We start from the raw sequence: 22109 nt of genomic DNA on the forward strand, positions 1-22109 counted from the left end.
TCTCTCTTTCTCTCTCTTTCTCTCTCTTTCTCTCTCTTTCTCTCTCTCTCTCTTTCTCTCTCTTTCTCTCTTTCTCTGTCTCTTTCTCTCTCTCTCTGTCTCTCTCTCTCTCCCTCCCTCCCCCTCCCTCCCTCCAACCAGGCATCTCAAACATCTTTCTCCCTACATTCATCCTGTTCCCTAATATCCTTATTTCTGAAGAGGGCACCACCATCCTTCCACTCATCCAGATTTGCAGGCTCAGTCATCTACTCCTCACTTCCCTCAGTCCATATATACGTGTAGTTGCCATATCTTATTAATCCTACCTCCTTTCTCTCCCTTCCTGTGGCTGCCACTCTCATCACACCCACATAAATTAATGGAATAACATTCTAATTGTTCTCCTGGTCTCTAGTCCATCTTCCACTCCACACAGCTACCAAAATGCTATTAATAAAGTCCAATTTGATCATATTGGTTCCCTGCTCACAAAGCTCTAGTGGTTTGCTCTTATCTTCAGGATAGAATGCATACCCCTCTGTTAGACATTGAAAGCCAGTCTGGCCCTAACCCCCCTTTCCAGGGTTATTTTGTATCACTCCCCTGCAACCCTGTTTATATTCTAGCCACATTGGCTTACCTGCTTTTTTTCATATATGATATTCCATCTCCCCTCTTAGTCTTTATACAGGCTGCCCCTGTACCTGGAATACACTCTTTCTCTCCTAACCTAACCTAATCCTAACTCGGAAAATCCATAGGTTCCCTCAAAAGTCAGATCAAGCACTAACCTTCTATGTGAGAAATGTCTAATTTCTCCCCCTAACCTCCCAAAAATGACCTGACATTTACTTTGGTTTTTGTATTTATGTGTTGTTTTCCCCAATAGACTGTAACCTCTTTGGGGACAGATATTGGGTTTTTTGGATGTTTTAATATCCCCAGCACTAGCACAGAAGGTGTTTAATAAATGCGCTTGTTGATTGATAGATGAATGTAATCACTGACAAAAGAGAAGACATGAGCTTGACTGGCTGATACAACTAAATGATGGACGAAATGAAATGGTTGAACCAGATATGGAGGGGAGGGCAAAAAGGGAAGAAAGAGAAGTTTATGAATAAAAGAGTAGAAAGATGGGAAGAAGTTGGTGGACAGAGAATGAGTTACTGTAAAAACTAGAAGTAATTAGCTAGTAAAAAATTAGTCTGTCAAAGAAATGCAAAGAGAAATGAGTAGAATACCTGTGGGGCATGAAAGTAGATTGTCTGAGGTTCAGAAGGCTTTGCCTTCTCAGTGATAAAAAGAAGTTAGGCCTCACTTTGGCTTTTATAATTATTGGAGTGGTATCCCAGGGACAGGAATAAGCACTGTTATGGTAACATGAAGCCAGAATAAGAGAATGCATCTACAACAGTTAGGTATTGTAAAGGGAGGGAAAAAAAATAAAATGTGAGCTTGAAGTAAGGGTTTTTAACCCATGGTCTGAACTTTTTAAATTTTTAAATATTCTGATAACTGTATTTTAGCATTATTGATCTCTTTTGTAAACATTCTGAAAGGGGTCCATGACACAAAAAAGGTTAAGAATCCTGGACCTATAAGAAAATGAAATCTCATTAAGACCTTCATTTGCAGGTCAAAATGAATAAGGGAGAAATGAGTAGTGCTAAGGAAAAATAATTCTGTACTACTTTACTCTGGTGCTTTTTTACATTAGGGATTTCCTTCAGAAATTGAAGAAGCTTGGTGGAAAGAACCAGAAGGCAGGACACTTGTGTTCCATTTCATACCTTGTAAATAACAGCCTCAACTTGGGCAAGGCACTTCAACTAAATTTCCTAAAGTGGATAGTGAATTGGGTGTGGTGTCAAGGAACTACAATAACATAAAACATCCGATCACTTATCTTAATAGAAAATTATTGCTAAGTGGGAAGTATTTTCTTTTTACCCATAAGAAATATGTTCTCGACTTGGGGGTTTTGAGTCACCTTAAGTGCCACATTTTTGTCTGGGAATTTACTTTGTGAACCAGTCATTGGTTATGACATGGGTTAAGGTGGCAAATTACAGAAATAGTCCTAAAAGCTTCAGGAATCCCAAATAAATATTTTACATGTTGTTAAGAGCAAGAACATATAGGGAAAGACACTTTGTGCAATATGGGACAGAAAAGCATGAACTGGGCACAGACTCATCCTAGTTAAATGGATGTTGTGTATTTTCTTTTAAGATATGAAATATGGGGCAGCTAGGTGGCACAGTGGATAGAGCACTGGCCCTAAAGTCGGGAGGACCTGAGTTCAAATCCAGCCTCATACCAAACACTTGACACTTACTAGCTGTGTGACCCTGGGCAAGTCACTTAACCCCAATTGCCTTAAAAAAAATATGAAATTGTGTGTGTGTGTGTGTGTGTGTGTGTGTATGTATGTATGTGTAGAAGGGAGAGAGAGGAGACAGAAGTGTGAAGAAATTACTTTATATTTCTATTTTAAAACCTTTTTTAAAAAGTAAGTGAAAATAGAGCCTCTTTGCAAGAGGGTTGCTATTTCATGGATAGGATCCTAGGATTTATAACTGGAAGGGATCATAAGGATCATTTCATCCAACCCACTCTTTTGACAGGTGACTGATGCCTAAAGAGGTTAAGTGACTTGTCCAAGCGGCAAAGTAGCAGAACCAGGGCCTTCTGTGATTCTGCATCTAGACCTCTTCCATCACACTAGGAAATTTAGGTGTTCTATATAAAATAGAAACAATGCACTCTGTAACTTCACTGAGAAACAGCTAAGAATAAGAGTCACCTAGGTGGGAAAAGAAAAAAACCTACTCAGAAAAATAGGCAGTCACTGGGAAATCACTGTTCTAAATAAAGGGCATGTAGTGTGATCTTTCTCTGTCTTCTGCCAGTGAAATGAAAAAGGATACCGGAAGCCTGAGCATCAAGATTGCTGACTAAAAGTACAGGGAGGGAGACCTAAAAACTATTCTAGGATTAATTGGAAGCACTAGGTAAGACTGCCTTCAGCTGGCAAGGAGCTGCAGGACCAGGTCTTTAAATCCAAGTGAAACCATATCTAGTTGAAAACAAGCCTAAGAGGTTAGTTATCAAGTAGGTGAGAGCAGAGGAGCCAGAGGTCAAGTCAAGGTTATCCCTTTGACACATGGGGTTGATTCAGGACAATCAGTGGACATGTGGAGAGAGGATCATGGCAACTTACTGAGCTTATTCTTTTCAAGAGACTATACTAGAATTAGATTAAACAATGATAACAGTTGAAGATTGTTGAGAAAGGAGCCTTTATCATACCTATATATGTACAGTATGTGCTTTTTAAATTGTCCTATGTTGTGTATCCAATTTAAATATAGTATTCTTTAACATTTTTTTTAATAGAAAAAGCAGAGTTCACTTGGAAAATATTCTGTAGGCTTATTTATTTGGTTAACCACAGCTGTGAGAAATTTAGGTATTTGGACCAGGAAGCCATAAGGGAAATATCGTTATTCAATTACTGGTACAAAAAAATCTAAATTGTTGACAAACTATAAGGAAACAGCCTCTAGAATACTAGTCTGAAGCATGTAAAGTGAAAATAGGCATCCCATTTGTCAATAAGGATCAATTCTGCATCTCCACAATGATCTGAAAATGAAGTAGCAGAGAAATGACAGCATGGGAAAATTAGATTAGATAACAAGAAGTGTCTCCACTGGTGAATGTTATTCAGCATTAGAATGTGTTGGGAGAAGAGGTGACTTGCAAACTTAGGTTATTCTGTAGCACATGCATCAGCAGCCTCTTTTTGGTCTGTGCCATCTTGAAGGTAGATTGAAAGAACCACAGTAATCAGTGTCCTCCACTTCATTCTTGCCGTTCTTCCTTTTGTGCCACCATTACTTAGTGATGTTAATGGAAATTCTTACTGTGCAGTGAGAGTGATGACTTCAAGAAAGTATCCTCATTGGACATTATATCTGACATGATAGTCTACCATGGCATATTTTGTGTATCTGCAGGGGTCTGCCAGTATTGACTGTAGTACCTGAAGAGATTGTTATTGTTCATCAGGGTGATAGGACTCATATGTAAATATAGAGTTCCCACCTTATAAACATTCTAGAAGACCACAGATAACATTAAATCTTGGATGGCTCAGACATTTATTTGCTCGTGGGTCAGAAGACAGAACAAATAATTTCTTGAGGTCCTTCCTGGGAGCTTCTCTTACCGTTATTAGAACGAAAGTGCTTTGCAAGTTGAAATTATTTCCTTCTTTGTCTTTGTATCCCCAGTATCTAGTATGATGCCTTGTGCATAGTAGCCAGTTGATCAGTATTTGTTGATTAATTGATGGTACATTTTCCTGAAGGAGTGGTGAGCTAAAGCCATGCACCTGGCAGACTAACTCATATAGTAGGAAGTAGAAATCAGGAGTATTGAAGGTTGAGTTAGAATGGCATACTAGATACCAGCTAGCTTTTGTAGTGATCTGGAAACATCCTTCAAGATATGTGAGAAAATGGCAGGCAGATGACATCTGTGTGTCTACGTCAGTGGGATGGGGGACTGACCTGTGCAGACATAGTGCTAGAGCTTTGGTGTCTTTAATAAATGGATACCTGCCTGGCTGCTATTTAGTACTTTTCATCATCACATAAAGCACTATGTAATAAAGAGAAAAAAGATGAAGGTCACAGTTCTGCTACATTTTGCTATAAATATTCCAGGAAAGATGTGTTTAGACTTCAGGTCTTTTAACAAAGCACAAAAGTTGTCTGTAAAATGGGACCAGCTATATCTTTCCCATGGTGCTGAGCTATATAGTATCTATTGCCTTAAGGATTAAGGAAAAAGGTTTTTATTGGCACAGGAGGTATTGCTGCTCATTCCACCTTGGCTCAACTCCAGAGAACAGATAATATTGCTAGCTGGTTAATTTCATTGCTACATTTTATATCCCTGCCAGCTTCTTGACTTGAATTTTTCACTTTCAGCAAATTGCTAAATTCAACTACAGATTTTTAAAGAAGTTAATTTAAAAGTGGTCTTCGATTTAAATTCTCAAGTGGAAATGTGGTGAACCTTTTGCCATTCCAACAGTAAATTTTTACTCCCTACTGTCCTTTATATCAGAGTTGTCAAACACACAGGGCTGCCAGCAGCCCACAATATTCCTGAGTGCTGTCCAAGCCATATTAAAATGTAATTGGGAAATGTTTAACAAAAAAAAATACAGTACAATATAGGTAATGTTAATTTGTGGTTTCTAAGTTAGTATGTGATCTGAAGATACAGGGCTTTATATGATAACATTCAATAAGTAATAACTGCCTGCTGTGTGCCAGGCATTGTGCTAGACAGTGGGGGTACAGATACATTGAATGAAACAATCCCCAGTCCCAGTGAGCTTACATCCCAATGGATAGACAGGGTGTCCCAAAAGTCTTCCTGCTAAAGTTTAAAACTGCCTCAAGACTTCTGGGACACCCTGTCTGTAAGTGTATACATACAATAAATGTACAGGGAATAAATACAAATGAATACAATGTAGTTTGAAAATAAGGGGCACTAGCAGCTGAAGGGAATTGGAAGAGGCTCCATGTTGTACTCCAGTTGAATCTTGAAGGAAATGGCATCTGGCGAGGAGAGGTGTGCGTTCCAGGTGTGGGAGACAGGAGTTGAAACACTGTGTGTAAGGAACAAAGAGGAGGCCAGATGGACTGGTTTGCAGAGTGTAGGATGGGGAATGACGTGTAGTGACACTGACGAAGAGCAAGGTTGAGAATGGCTTTAAAAGCCAAACAGAGTTTATATTTTATTCTAGAAATGATAGGAAGCCAGTGGAGTTTATGTACTGCTTTAAGATCTACAAAGGTCTTTTTTCACAACTGTGAGATGGGTAATTAATATTATTTTCTTTATTTTGTAAAGATGAGACCTGAGGCCCAGAAGGGCTGAGTAACTTTCCCAGAGTCATATAGCTGCACCTTCACTGTGAATCAAGTTCTGGTAGCCTATATGGCACCTTATTTCTCACACATTTTATGATACCCATAGAAATCAATGTAGTTTAAATGGATAGATTGCAATATATGGCCATCAGAAGCACTTCTTCATGACTCTTTATGGAGTTAGCCATAGGCATATATCCCTCACATAATCTCATCCCAACCAGTTTTGTTTTGCAATAATGTTACTAATACATTATAACCAAACCCTGTCATAACATTATAAAACCCCACCATGATGTCATTTGACAAGTTGTATAAGACATAAATTGCATGCTTTATCTGCCCTCTATAATGATGTTTCACTTGCTATATTATTTTTTTGTAACCAATTGATGGCTTTAGGTAAAGAATACTGTCAGCGGTTTTGCCCTTGTTCTCACTGTGCTGTTTAGAAGTAAGACCTAGTATCTTCAGTAACAGCTGATAGATAGATCAAGGAAAATGAAGGTTTTTATGAGGAGATCTGCAGGGAGCAAAAGATTTTTCATCTTTTGGTTTACCCAAAAGATCAGAAGATCCTGAAAACCATACAAACATCATGAACAGTTTTTCTTCCCTTGGGGGTTTCCAAATGAAGAACTATCCATTTTCCACCAGTTTCCTTAATAACCATCTAAGCCTAGATGATCAAGCATTTCTCTGAACCAAGGTGTGTATATATATATATATATATATATATATATATATATATATATATATATATATATATATATATATACCTCTACTCACTCGGTCATATGTCATTCTCTGAAGTTTATGTTTCTTTATGATTCTACTCCCACCCCAATCCTTTGCTGCTCCACGGGGCTGCCAAAGGACACAGCTACTGGCAATATAATGTTTAATTTCAGTACAAGAAAATAGTCTTGTATAAGTTGAAGTGGTTGTTATAAATGCTATACTTGGAGTCTGTTTTGCTGTAAAGCATAAGCTATGTTGGCATGCTGTAAAGGAAAAGCTGGTGGTATAGATTGCTGCACAATTTGCTTTTAGATCATAGTGGGGAATGTCTTTTTGGGGGGAATCGGATGGATCAATATGATTTCTCTCTCTGAAAAGTTGTTACTGTAATAAAATCTTATCTTATTCTGCAGTCCTACAGTAATAAATAAAACATAAGAAATGCCTTAGAATAAATTTAGAGCAATCCTTTACCTGTGATAGCAGAAAAGTTCATGCCCTATAAGTCTTTGGCATGTGGACATCAACAAATTTTCCTAACTTGGCAACTTCTAAATTCTTTCTTCCAAAGGCCACCTCTTTGGCAAGTGAGAAATTGTCAAAGAAGCCTTAAACATAAAATTAAATTTTGCATCCCCTTTCAGATTTTTAAATTACATTTCTCATTCCTTATAGTCTATGGATTTTTTTTTGAATCTTTGTACATTTGTGTTCTCTTCTTTTCCCCCCTTAGTGATAATGTTTATGCATCTCTTTAAAAATTATTATTTTTTTAATTCTCTGCAGTATCTTTTGGTCTTAAAGACCCCATCTAAACTATGGTGGACCTAAAGGGTAAAGGTCTACTCCTAGTGTTCGTGATTGTGAGACTTGAGCATGTTGTAGTCATCATATCTCACTTCTCAAAGTTATTATCAATAGATGTTTTTTTTTTTAACATCAAGTGACAAGACAAAGTCACCTACATCAATATCATTCGTGAAGGAAGCTAGTTCATCGTCTCAGAATTTGCTAGAATTGGACTAAACTTATACAAAGAATGGCTAGGCTGCATTCACTCACCACCTGCTCTGTCTTGGACTTCTACCAGTCTAACTTCTGTCTCTAACATTTGTTTGAAGGTTACCTTTTTCTGACAGATCCACTGGTTGCTTTTCTTCCTCAATGAGGATTATTTTACCCTTCCCTTCTATGGCACTTAGTTCTGCTTTTACCAAAATCTTCCAGCTGGTAGCTACTTTACATCTAATCTAGTCCAACTGCTACTCTGTTTAGGAAATTCATTTGCAAATGGTTAATAAGGTCATCTCTGTGTGAATACACCCAGGGAATGGGAATCTGTGATCCCATGAGGCTATCTATTCCAATTTCATACTGTCTTGACTGTAATTTCTTACATAGAGCTAAAAATCTCTTCAAAATCTTAGCACTTGTACCCCTTCTTCTACAATGGCACAAAATAAATGTGATCCCTCTTCCACATGTCAGCCCTTCAAATCTCTGAAGGCCCAGAAGGGTTAAGTGTCTCATCAAGGATGACCATTTATAGTAAGGTTAAGACTAGGACCTCAGCTTCCAGACTGCCACTCTACTGCCCTTTCCATTCTGATACTCAGTTGTTTGGAGAATGACAATCAGTCTTAACAGATAGGAGGGAAGGAAAATTGGAATTGAATGGTTTCACTTTCTGTGACCTCCATTAACTGTTAATACCAATCTACCTGAAGCAATGGTTCAGTCCTTTCTTTGTTTTTCTTGCTACAAATCCAACTTTGGAATCCATTTTTATTGTCTTTAGCATTTTGCAGCTTATTTTAGACTTTGACTATCTTGGCATTATCTTAGAAGGCCCTGACCCTCTTGTGTTCTTCCTTGTTTATGTGATCTTCATCCCGTTTGCTGCACATGTGTTTTATTTTTGAGTTGATCAAAGTGATGTGTAGCCATATACATATCTTAAATGTTTTTTCCGTATTTTGGATTATTTGTCACAAGAATTTCCCTATGGGGAACCATCTGTCCATCCTTATTGAGCCTACTTTTCTTTCAGAGTTTTTGGCCATTAATTTATGTTGATCATGCCTTGAACTTTGTCAAATCTGCTTTCCTAAAGCCTAGGACATGTATGACTGCACCAAGAATTCCTCTCCTTGGCTGTCTTGAATACTAAAATAACATGGTCACTTTCTCTAAAGGTTCATGTTAGTAGCCAGTTCTCACTTATTAATGAAAGGTAGGATTTGAATATGAATTTGTCTTTGCTTCCTCTACCTTTCCTCTCCCAGCTTTTCTCCTGACTTCAAAATCATGCTCACCATGAAACATCCAACCACCCTTGTAGCTTTGTTCCCCTAGAACTGCCCTCTCCAAGTCAGTCCTCATCTCCCATTGATGAGTTCTTCTTTAAGCCTTCATTTTGTGGAGTGGCCTAGCTAACCAGCCTTCGTTAACCTCCTGGCTCTGCTTCTGATTTTCTCAACTTCAAAATTGTCATTTCCATCTACTCCTTGGACTTCAAAACCATTATTAACCCTCAGCTCCCTATTGTGGATTGTCTTCCTCCATTAGAATATAGGTTCCTTGGGGCAGCTAGGTGGTGCAGTGGATAGAGTACTGGCCCTGAAGTCAGGAGGACCTGAGTTCAAATCTGGCCTCAGACCAAACACTTAACACTTACTAGCTGTGTGACCCTGGGCAAGTCACTTAACCCCAATTGCCTAAAAAAAAAAAAAAGAATATAGGTTCCTTGAGAGTAGGGACTGGTCTTTTATTTTTGGCTTTGAGGGCCAAATGGAGAACTTCATATTTGAACCTGGAAGTGATAGGAAGCCATTGGAGTTTATTGAGTACTGAGGTGACGTGGTCAAACCAGTACATTAGGAAGATCACTTGGGCAGCTACCTGAGTGGAGAAGGGACTGGAGTGGGAAGTGATTTGAGGTGGGAAAACCAAACAGCAGGCTATTGCAGTAGTTCAGTTTTGAGAAGATCAGGTCCAGGCCTGGGGTTGTGGCAATTTCAGAGAGAGAAGGAGGCATATTAGATATGTTAAGAAGGTAAAATTGGCAGGCCTTGACAACAGGTTAGATAAGGGGGTTGTGAGAAAAGTAGCAGTCAAGGATAACACCTAGATTACAAGCCTGGGTGATGGGGACAGTGATGGTACCATTGACGATTGAAGCATAGTAGGAAGAGGGAAAGATTTAGAGGAGGCAGGAGATAATGAGTTGAGTTTTGGACATGGTAAATTTAAGATGTGTACTGGACATTCAGTTTGAGATGCCTAATAGGTGTTTAGAGATGTGAGACTAGAGATCAGTAGTTAGATTACAGCTAGATAAGTAGATTGGAGAATTATCACATAGAGGTGATAATTAAATTCTCAGAAGCTGATGAGATTACCAATGAAGTGGTATAGAGGGAGAAGAGAAGAGGGACCAAGACAGAGCCCTGTGAGGCATCCATAGTTAGGGGGTGTGATGTGGATGAAAGTCTATCTGAGGAGACTAGAGAGTGGTCATGTAGGTAAGAGGACAACCAGGAGAGAGAAATATTATGAAAACCTAGAGAGAAGAGGGTATCCAGGAGAAGAGTTGAATGATGGTGTCAGAAATGGGAAAGAGGTCAAGAAGGATAAAGATTGAGAAAAGGTAATTTTCAAAATTTGGCAATTAGGACATCATTTTTTGCCATCTTCCCCTGACCTTCTGTCATACTGAAGTCACGAAATGTTGAAGTATATGTTGACTTGGTTTTTGAGAATCCTGTAAAGTTCTTATAGAATTTCTCCATTTCACCTTCTTCAGTATATTTTGGCACATAGGACATAATTATCTTTATGGTGGTAATTTTGCTTATCGCTTATGATCAACACAAGATAAGATGGCCAAATGTCTCATGAAATGATATTGCCTTTGGTTGTAGAATAAAACTAAAATCTGCTGAATTCTTTTACCTCTCTCCTGAAAATTTATAAACCATCCTTGCATTTTTTTCCTGGCATTTTAATTTTTTTTTTGTTTGATTTATAGTGAGAATATCAATATTGGTGCAGTTCAATACCTCTAGTAGTATCAGAACTCATTGGACTAAGCTGGTACGTTTGTAGTACCTACAGTTGGATTAATGTTTATAGAAGCTTTTTATCATTAGTATCTTCTGCCCTCTTTTCTCCTACTCACCACTGTTGCAGTAGAAAGAGTCTGTAAAGAGCAGGGATTGGGGGATGGGGCTAGGGGTTCACTTTATATTTTACATTGTTTCATGAGTTGCCACAGCCAAAGATTTTGAAACCTAGTAGCCAACCTACTACTGACAAGCATCGCTCTACATGTAGTTAGTCAAGTTCTCAGACAGTAGGTGAGTTCAAACTTATCACCAGGATTGTGTTCCAGGCTTTTTAACTTGCTAGAAATAGCGAAAAATGACAGTCTCTTGGTGTAGCTTTTGAGAGCCAACGGTCTCCTCCATAAAATGATGAGGACTTCTTTCAGAGTCTCATAACTAGAATTTACATATTCAAATGAGCATTATCCTTTTCAAAGTCGGTCCTTTGGGAGGTTTTACACTTATTCCAAGGATGGTGCTATTACACAGATAATATTTAGAACCCTTGTTTTAGAGTGATTTTTAATCTTATGCCACATTCTTTCAAATGTCTTTATTAAAATTAGCAAGGAAGATCTGATTTTAGGGTGGATTTTAATCTTTAAATAGTCAAAAAATCATTCAAAGCTAAGTTTGGAATGAGTAAGGGGGTAGTCAACCTGGTGATGCTGGGTTCTTTATCCAAAATAAAATATGGTTATTATAAAGTTGATTTTCTTAAAATTTATAAACTGATTTTTATAGTCACTTCCTCACACTCCATTTCATTTGGTATATTGACATTCAACAAATTTACCTTCATAAAACAGTTTGGTTTAAAGTAGCACTCTGAGATTGGCTAACATGACAAAACAGAATAATTATAAATGCTGGAGAAGGTGTAAGAAAATTGGAACACTAATGCATTGCTGGTGGAGTTGTGAACTGATGCAACCATTCTGGAGAGCAATTTGGAACTATGCCCAAAGGGCTATAAAACTGTGCATACCCTTTGACCCAGCAATACCACTTGTAGGGCTGTATCCCAAAGAGATCATAAAAATGGGAAAAAGACCTACATGTACAAAAATATTTATAGCAGCTCTTTCTGTGGTGGCCAAGAATTGGAAATTAAGGGGATGCCCATCAATTGGAATGGCTGAACAAGTTGTGGTATATGAATGTGATGGACTACTATTGTTACATAAGAAATGTTGAACAGGCAGACTTTAGAAAAACCTAGAAGGACTTATATGAACTGATGCTGAGTGAAATGAGCAGAAGCAAGAGAACATTGTACACAGTAACAGCCCCATTGTGTGATGACTGACTTTGATAGACTTAGCTCTTCTCAGCAATACAAGGATCTAAGACAACTCCAAAGGACTCATAATGGAAAATGCTATCCGTATCCAGAGAAAGAACTATGGAGTCTGAATGCAGATTGAAGCATACTATTTGCTCTCTCTCCCTCTTTTTGTTTCTAATTTTTTTTTTTTTTTTTTTGGTGAGGCAGTTGGGGTTAAGTGACTCGCCCAGAATCACACAGCTAGTAAGTGTTATGTGTCTGGGGCCAGACTTGCTCCAGGGCCGGTGCTCTATCCACTGTACCACCTAGCTGTCCCCTCTTTCTTTTTTCTTATGGTTCCTCCCATTTGTTCTAATTCTTCTTTACAATATGACTAATGTGAAAATATGTTTAATAAGAATGTATATGTAGAGCCTATCTCAGATTGCATGCTATCTTGGGGAGGGGGGAGAGGAGGAAGGTGGGGAAAATTTAAAATTCAAAAGCTTATGGAAGTGAATGTTGAAAACTAAAAATAAATAAATGTAAAATTTTTAAAAATAAACAAGTTTGGAAGAAAGGAATAAAAAGTAGCCCTCTGAGAACTTCAAGCAATTATTAAGATTGAGAAATCTTAATGTTGAATTGCATGTGCAAATCACAGGTCTTTCTAAAAATCATTTCTAGCAGATTTGATGTTTAGTAAAGAAAAAAACCCAAAAACCCTGTCAGAAATTCACAAATAATCGTCCTCAGTATGACTGGGACCAGAGGAATTGATATATAATTAAATTGTGGGTTTGTTCTGTTTTGAGCTAATATATATTTTTTAACATTTATTTTGGTTTATCAACAATCACTTCCATAAGCTTTTGAGTTTTAAATTTTTCTCCCCCTCCCTCCCCATCTCTCTCCCCAAGACAGTGCACAATCTGATATAGGCTATACATATACATTCCTGTTAAACATATTTTCACATTAGTGATGTTGTGAGTAAGAATTTAGAACCAATAGGAGGAACCACCAGAAAGAGGAAATAAAACACAACAGAAGAAAAAAAATAGCAAATAGTGTGCTTTGATCTGCATTCAAACTCCATAGTTCTTTCTTTGGATATGGAAAGCATGTTCCATCATGAGTCTTTTGGAGATGTCTTAGATCCTTGTATTGCTGAGAAGAGCTAAGTCTATCAAAGTCAGTCATCACACAATGTGGCTGTCACTGTGTGCAATGTTCTTTTCCTTCCTGGTTCTGTTGAGCTAATATATTTGTGAAAGCATGGTACCATTGACCCTGAAAAGGAAATGGAAGTCCCAAATAAGAGAGGCTCAGAGTACCAGATAGTGGAGAATTTGAGAACTCAGAGTACATTCTTGAAGTTTATTAGAGGCCAGGGTAATATTTTCTCAATCACCAATCTTTTTGACCTCTCTGCAGCCAACACTGTTGATCACCGTCTTTTCCTAGATACTGCATCCTTTCTAGGTTTCCATGGCACTGCTGTCTGCTGGTTCTTATCCTACCTGTCTGACCACTCCTTTTTAGTTGCCTTTGCTGTCTAAGCCACGTCCACTAACCCAAGGCTCTGTCCAGGCCATTGCCCTGGGTGGCAACTGATTTGTTTTTGTTTTATTAGTATTTTTTTAAATAAAAAATTTATTGTAAGAATCACTTTATGATCTTGGTCTCTCCTTCTTGCCTTGTACAAAGCCAGAAGAGAAACATTGGCTACTTTTACAACTTTGAAGTGGACTGCAGGAATGTCACCAACAGCATGGCCCTTTCAACCAAAGCCGGCCACTAACATTTCATCATTTTCCTCAATAAAGTTCAAACAGCCATCATTTGGAACAAAGGCTGTGATTTTCTTGCCATTCTTGATCAGCTGGACTCTCACACACTTCCTGATGGCAGAATTGGGTTGCTTGGCTTGCATACACACTTTCTCCAGGACAATGCCCTTGGCGTGAGAGACACCTTCCACGGGTTTGGCCTTGAGTGCTGTGCCCAGGTGGGCCTTCTTGTACTGCTTGTTGTGCCACTTCTGGTCCCGCCGATGGCTGTGCAGCTTCTGGGCCGTGCAGGGTCCGTGGCACTTGCCCATCTCGCCTTTGCCCACACCGCTCCTGGAGCCCCTTTTATTAGTATTTTTTATTTTTTACATCTGCCATTTCCCTGTAAATCCACATTGCATTCTGTTGTGTAACAATAACCACAACAAAAACGGTTAAGCAAAGCTAACAAAGCAGCTTCTGATAGCATGTGCAATATTTTGTGCCTCTCTATTGAGAGTTGAGAAGTGGATTTAATCTTTTGTTTTAATGGACTATCATTGATTATTGCTGTTAACCTGAGGTCAGTTGCCTTTTTAGTGCTATTTTAGTGTGGGAATTTTTTTCTTTGTTCTGCTTTCATCACTTTTCATCAGTTCATACAAGTTTTCTCGTAGTTCTCCAAATATTCTTTGTCATTCTGTAGGGTTCAGTCACATTACATTGTGTTCACATGCCACAGTCTATTCAGCCATTCCCAATTTTATAGTTACTCATTTTTGTTTCCAGGCTTCTTTGTTTTTCTGCTGCAGAAAGAACTGCTGCAGATATTTTGGTAAAAAATGGGACCTTTTGGCCTTTGATCTCCTTAGAGTATATGTCTTATAGTAGGATCTTTGAGTCAAAGGTCATGAACAGTTTATTGGCTCTTCTACCATAAGCTAAAACTTTTCCAGAACAGTTAAGTAGCATCATGTTACCTAGGTAGGGGCTGGTGAAAGGCTGTGGTACTGTTTTAACAGATTTTGCCAGAGTGGTCAGAGCCTCCCATCTCTGAAGTTTATACAGCAGTGAAAACACTGCCCTCCCCTCAGTATCACAGAGCCCACACTTGGCTTTGGTTTCACTTTTTTTCAATGATGCAGAGATACTTATCTGTGATAGGGTGAGTCATGGCTATTTCCAGCCTGTTGTTCATATCTATTCAGTTCCTTAAGGGGACACATCTCTGGCCATGTTACCTGGTGCCAATGCAGATAGTGGCTCAGTTACAAGATAAAAGATCTGAACTGAAAGGTACCTGAGACGTCATATCATTCATTCTCTTCATTTTATAGATGGTAAAAGGTGGTAAAGAGGTCTTTGTGGATTTATACCCCAAGATTCCTACTTCTTTATCCCTCTCTTCCGAAGTTCCATATCTTGTGGTCTTTGGGCATCAGAATTGGTTGGTTCAAAAAAATGGATTAATGAGCTTCTTGTTAGCCTTGCAAATGGTCATATACATACAATATGGGGCCTGCCTTTGCATAGTATTTTACAGGATATTGGACACATATGGTTCTTTTTTGTGTCCTGGACTTCTTTGGCTGTGGCCTATGAACCCCTTCTCAGAATAATGTTTTTAAAGGCATAAAATAAGATATATGCACTCACAAAGAAAGCCAATTATATTGAAATACAGTTATTGATTTTTTTTTTTTTAAGTTCATGGACCCCAGGTTAAGAACCTTATTTACAGGATATGGAAAATTTGTATTATGAAGCCCCTTAAAAATTCAGGAATATAATTAGCAAGCAGTGATGTAATGTTAATATGTGTATGTGTTTCCAGTTCTTTACTTGAGATCCCCTATGTAGGAAGGGATATTGCTCTGGAAGTTATATCACACATGATCAAAACTCATCATGGATATGACATTCCCTTCTCTGGGCTACAGTTTGCCCCCTAATACATAGTTGCACAAGCAAATGTTGATAGAATTTGGCGAAGAGTCTTCTGTTCTAGGGTTGCCTCATACATTGTGCTGTGTATACATTATTATATGAGGTGCATTGGGCATACAGCGGCAGAAGGGAAAAAGCCCTTTCACTCAAAGAACTTATCTTCTACTGAGGACCTGACCTACAAACAAACTAACGAGAGGAATTAGGAAAGGCTTCTTATATGAGGTGGTGCCTGACCTGAGCCTTGTATGAAGCCAAGGTTTCTGAGAGGTAATGGAGGATATTCCAGGCATGGTGGCAGCCTTTGCAGTGGCACCAAAGTGGATACAGAGTACCAAGTCTGAAGGAATAGCAAGTAGATTGAATGTAAAGGAAGTAGTATGAAATAATTCTGGCAAAGTTGCTGTGAGCCAAATTGTGAAGGACTTTAAATGCCATGTTGAGAACTCATTGTATTATTCTGGAAGTAATAGCCTAGATTTTTGAGCAGGAGAGTGACTTTTGCTTTAGGATCAGTTATTTTAGCAACAGTATGGAAGATGAATTAGAGAGGGGAGAAACTGAAACCAGAGGGAGAAGTTTAGAGACTATTTCAGATGGGGGGACGGGGATGTGTCTAAATTAGAATCATAGCTTTGACATCGAAGAGAGGGGATGGGTGTGAGGGATGCTATAGAGATAAAATTAGCAAGACACAGTAGCTGATTAATGTGAAGAATGAGGGAGAAGGAAGAGTTGAGAATGACTCCTCAGTTGTCGCCCTGTTTTACTAGAACTATGGTGATGCCCTCAACTGAAATGGGAAAGTTTGGAGGATTTGATTGTTGATAATGTGTTTCAGGGGAAACAAGGGCACATGTTAGATGTGTTTTGTGTTGGACTTTTAAGTAAGATGCTCAAAGAACATCTAGGTGAAGATGTCCAGCAGGGAGCAGATGTGTGACTGGAGTTCAGGTCATACAGATTGGGACTGGTTTTAGAATTGAATACAGATTTGGAAATCATCTTTATAGAAATGACAATTGAATCCATGAAAGGCGATGAGCAAAAGAGGGTGTAGAAAGAGGGGGGAACAGAAGAATTGGAACAGAGCTTTAGGGAACTCAGATTTAGGGACCTTCTATCCGGGGTCCTATGGTTGCACTAAATTACATTCATGTTGCAAAGCCAGCTAGGCAAGTAGCCTTCTTGTTTCATTGGAATTTTAATGAAACTTTGTTCTTAGATAATATCATTCAAACTAGCAGCTTTTATACCTCCCAGATGAGTGGTGTTATTTAACTTGGAGTTTAGAGATTCTTAGAGGTTAGCAGTGTGTTTTTTTCCAGTCTTGCTGTATCATAAGAAAATAAGTAAGCAGCTCTTCCCTGTAGCTGTGGTAAAGAGCATGAAACTGTTTATTTTCTTTCTTTTAGTTCAATAATAGATACAAAAAATGGGTTTGAATTTGTGTTGAAATGTAAAGAATACTAAATAATGTTAATGGAAAAGCATAGAGAAGAAAAGAATGAAGGTATAATGATCTTTTTTTCCTTTTATTTATTTATTTTTTAATGAATTGCCTTTTGGTTGCCCAGTCCAAGTACAGATTTTTGTAATGGCCTAGAACCACTTGAAATTGTTATCTTAGTACTGCCAGCAAATTACATCCATTCTGCACTGAACCTTCCATTGAAAAGAGTGTGGAATTGTTAGTCAGAAGAGCTGCTTGGTGCCATAATGATGCAAATTGTATTTAAAAGCTTCTTAAAAACCTTGAGGCTAAATAGATGGACTTTTTCTGACAGCCTCCTTTGAATTTTTTTCCAAACTGATCTTTACGTTATGCCAAAAATGTTCTACTTATGATAACATAGACAATGACACTAAAAAAGACAGAGAAGTCTGACTTTAAATGAAATAACAGGAAAAAGAAAACAGTTTAAGAAACAAATTATTTCATCATTATCCGATGACCAGAGCAGTTCAGCTGGGGAAGGAATAAAAATGGAGACTGTAGAAATAACCAACAGAGAATTTTCTCTGCAGAGATTATTTTTCAAGTTTTTCCATGCTGTGTTATCTGCTCCTTAAGACTTTTGTGATAATTTAAAAGGAATGTTTACATATGTTTTGCAAAACAAACTTTTATTTGAATCCTAAACTTTTTATTGAAAGCTAATGTCCATTTCCTTTTTTCTTTTACCTTGATAGTGATAACCTGCTAAGGAGAGCAGCGTGTGAAGAAGCCCAGGTAATACCGTTCAATGTGATCAAATTAAATCCTGCCTTTCTTATCTCAGTTGTGCAGTACTTCAGCCACAGATTGTTCCAGGGTCTTTGGCTAGATACGGTGTCTTACATCACTGGAGTTGGGGCTATTTCTTTCTAAAATGAGGGGCTGCCTCAGGCTGTGAGCCAACTCCTAATGGAATACTAGCAGATTAACTATTTGGTTAACAACAACCCTTCGTTCTCTCTTCCCCCCCCATATAGAACCATTACTTGGTTCTATAGTAACACTACTAGCTTTGTGACCCTTGGCTAGTCACTTAACTCTGTTTGCCTCAGTTTCTTCATCTGTAAAATAAGCTGGAGAAGGAAATGGCCAACCACTCCAGTATCTCTGCCAAGAAAATACCACATAGGGTCACAAAGAGCTGGACCCAACTGGGAAAAAAATAAAAGACTGAAATAGTAGCCCCAGGGCTGCATATTTGGCCTAGCTTGGGCTCCTTAGGTTTGCCTTTACATGGAATGACCTCTGAAGGACTGTTGCAGCTGTGGGCCAGCCCTATATGTAGATGAACTTTGAGGATTTTGTTGGATGTGGTACTACCACTTGGCTCTCAGAGTTTATTAATTGATACTGTTAAAACCCATTTAAAGATTTTTTTTGTTCTAGACCTATGTTTTATCCATGTGGGAAATTGCCACATTTAACTGCAATTTACAAGAGAGCACCATGTTCACTTTATATTTTGCTCCTCTTAGCATTAGAACATAGAACTTGAAAGGGCACTAGAAGTCTTCTAATGCTCTCCTTTATTTTATAAATGAATAAACTAAGGCCTAGTCAGGTTAAATGACTTGTCCAGGGATGTGCAGGTAGTAAGTGGAAGTGTCAGGATTCAAACTCAGGCCTTCAGACTCCAAATCCATGCTGCCTTTTCTGTGGATTTGTAGCTTTTCTTTCTTTTCTTTTTTTTTCTTTTCTTTTTTTGGTGAGGCAATCAGGGTTAAGTGACTTGCCCAGGTCACACTGTCAATAAGTGTCAAGTGTCTGGGGTCAAATTTGAACTTAGGTCCTCCTGAGCCCAAGGCCAGAGCTCTATCCACTGCATCACCTAGCTGCCCCTGTAGCTTTCTTTAATCAAGATGAGTCACAATTTCAAGGAGTTTGGTAACATTTTGAGAATACATTGTGTCCATTAAGCTTATCATGTCAGAAATAGAAAAAAAGAATCATTCAAGTCATCAGTGGAAAAGAGAACAAGTACGTTGAGCTGGAGAGGTGGGTGGTAGACAAATTAACATTCGTTCCTGAAATATTTTCAGAGATTACACTGACATTTCATATTATTAATAGATTCCCACTAAAGTGGGAGTGATAAAACCACTTTAACTCTGTTTTAAAACCTTGTCAAGTTTACTGTTTGAAAGTGTTGTTTAGGAATGTTTTGTTCTGATGAGGACATTTCTTTTAGAATTAGTTCTGAGGAACCCTCTTGGCAGCACAGCCTTTACAAAACAGTTGCTAGTGCCACCTCAGCTGTTGGGCAAAGTGGTTTTTTAATAGAAATTGCAGGTAACAACTAAGCTAGCAAGTAGTGACTGGAAATTCTCTTCGGAGTGGGAAGATGACTGCTTTAAGAAAGGAGAAAGTTACTTGCTCCTGATTGGGAAGTGGCAGTCGTGCAGTTTCACCAAGCTGGTTTAGAGTTGGAGTTATGAGGTCATAATCTCCCATTTTCAGCTCTTTGGAGAGTGAGCATAGCTCACTAACAGCAAATCTTCCTTGCTCATAAATTAAGAAGTCTAGAAGGATATCTTTCTAACTAACCTGATCTAAAAAATTTAGGCAAGTAAAATAGCCCACATTTGAATTAGAATAAGTAAGAAAACTTGCTGAAAAGTAAAGAAAAAAGCCATTATCATTGGTGGGAAATTAGAAGGGCTTTTAACACTAAGGTGGCCTGAAGTCTAAACTTATACCAATTCAGGAGGAATTTTATAATACTAATAGTTAAGCTAGAATAGAACTTTCTAATAAGGCTTCTGGATCCCACTACAGTTGGATTAAATCAAGGATCAGTGAAAAAATTTCCAAATTTTCAATAATAAAGCAAAGACAAGTAAATTTACCGTAAAGATTTTCAGTGACCTTGGCAAAGGAGAAGTCCTCATCCTATCAGAAAGTGGTAGGCTTATAGGGTTAGCTAGGTGGTGCAGTGGTTAGAGTGTGGGAACCTGGAGTCAGGAAGATTCCTCTTGCTGAGTTTAAATCTGACCTTAGATACTTTCTAGCTATGTAGCCCTGGTTGAGTCAGTTAGCCCTCTTTGCCTCAGTTTCCTCATCTATAAAATGAGCTGGAGAAGAAAATTGTATGCCATTCCAGTATCTTTGCCAAGAAAACCCCAAAAAGGGGTCACAGGGTCAGACTACCCTCCTTCCTTACTTCCCTCTCCTTTTATATCTTTTTATTTTACTTTTTTATGAGGCAATTGGGATTAAGTGACTTACCCAGAGTCACATAGCTAGTGAGTGTTATGTGTGTGAGGCCAGATTTGTACTCAGGTCCTCCTGACTCCAGGGCTGGTGCTCTATCCACTGCACCACGTAGCTGCCCCTCATCTTTGTATTCATAGAAACAACCAGGTGCGCCATTGGATAGATCACTGAGCCTGGAGTCAGGAAGACTTGAGTTCAGATCTCTCCTCAAACACTGGCTGTGTGACCCTGGGCAAATCACTTAACCCCTGTCTGCCGTAGTTTCCTTAGTTGTAAAGTGGGAATAATAATACTACCCATCTCACAGGGTTGTCATGAGGATCAAATGAGATATTTGTAAAGTGCTCAGCATAGTGCTTGGCACTTAGGAGGCACTATATATGTGCATTTCCCTTCGTCTTCTTCTCCAAGACTGCTAGGTGCATTGCCCACCACAGGATATCATTTGAAATGAATGAAGGTTACTAAAGGTAGACTTCATTTTGTCCAAGTTGACCCTCAGTTGACCATAGGCACTAGATTATCCTTGGATCCCCTTTCCTTTCTCTCTCTCCCCCACACCCTGATCCCCAACCCCAACATGAAATTCAGAACATTCTGACCAGAATTAGGGAGGATGACTTATCCTAATAATCAGCATCTCCCCTAAATAGACCATAGTCCTACTTGACCAAGCTGTCTGGGGCCTTTTATCCATGCTACACTTTCAAAAGTAAAACTCCTTTTTTCAACCAGACCTTGAAGACCCTTCGTTTTATAGTCTGGCTCCTGAGGACTCAGACATGGCTGTAGGAAGAATCTTTTTCCAGATTACAAAAAGAACAAGTTGTTTTTCTAAATTCACTCTGACTTAGTTGTCAGATGCATTTATTAAGTATCTACCATGAGCCCTGGAACAACCATATGCTGCTTAAGTCTAGCCATAGAATTTATTGATGATACATGCAAAAAGTGTGCAAAGACACATGTACAGGAGTTCTGTGGCAACTGAGTTTTCAACTGCTTCATTTGGTCCCTGCATAGCAAAGCAACACTGTGCTTCCCTATCTCTTTCCAGGACTGCAGACTAGGCCCTAGCAGTAGCATCTGCCAGAAGGAGCATTGTTTTATACTCTGAGAGGTAAAAGGCTTGAGCCTTTTTCAAGTGCACCAACAGAACTATAGTACCTTTTTGTGTACACTAATCATGGGCAAGCTAGATAAGGAGGCTGGTAGAATTCCTTTCCTGTCATACAGTGTAGCGTTGGAGGTTATGCTCATGAATATTTCAGGCAGACTAGCTATTTCTTTGTATTTGTATCTTCTTCTTTAAGGAGGAGGGGAGATCACTTGTTTGGATTATACCACTACCTGAATCATTCAGGGAGCATTTGTTTTTAACAATAAGAATATAGATAATTGTAGGGTTCATATTTTCTCCCCTTTCCCTGGTCCCTTTAGTCTTTTTCTTCTTAACTGTTTGTTGCTTTGATTTGCTTCTTTTGAAAGATCTACTCCTGCTTCCACTTTCAGCCTCTAATTCTAGTATTTTTCTTCATCCACAAAAGCTAGCAATTTTTCCATTTTATATACCTACTCTGACATGCCTCCCTGCCCCTTTCTACCCCTACCTTTTGTCCTTGT

At 38.6% G+C, this 22109-nt stretch overlaps 1 protein-coding gene across 1 annotated transcript in view; it reads left to right on the forward strand.

Moving 5' to 3' along the window:
- Positions 1 to 22109, forward strand: part of AGK (acylglycerol kinase) — an 87447-nt gene that overhangs the window by 26672 nt on the left and 38666 nt on the right. Inside the window, exon 3 of the mRNA XM_027842300.1 lies at positions 17969 to 18008. Within this exon, the coding sequence (XP_027698101.1) occupies positions 17969 to 18008 (40 nt within the window). The remainder of the gene's footprint in view (positions 1 to 17968; positions 18009 to 22109) is intronic.

This window comes from Vombatus ursinus, unplaced genomic scaffold (assembly GCF_900497805.2).
Source record: "Vombatus ursinus unplaced genomic scaffold, bare-nosed wombat genome assembly UNPS02014870.1, whole genome shotgun sequence".
In the NCBI taxonomy this organism is placed as follows: domain Eukaryota; kingdom Metazoa; phylum Chordata; class Mammalia; order Diprotodontia; family Vombatidae; genus Vombatus; species Vombatus ursinus.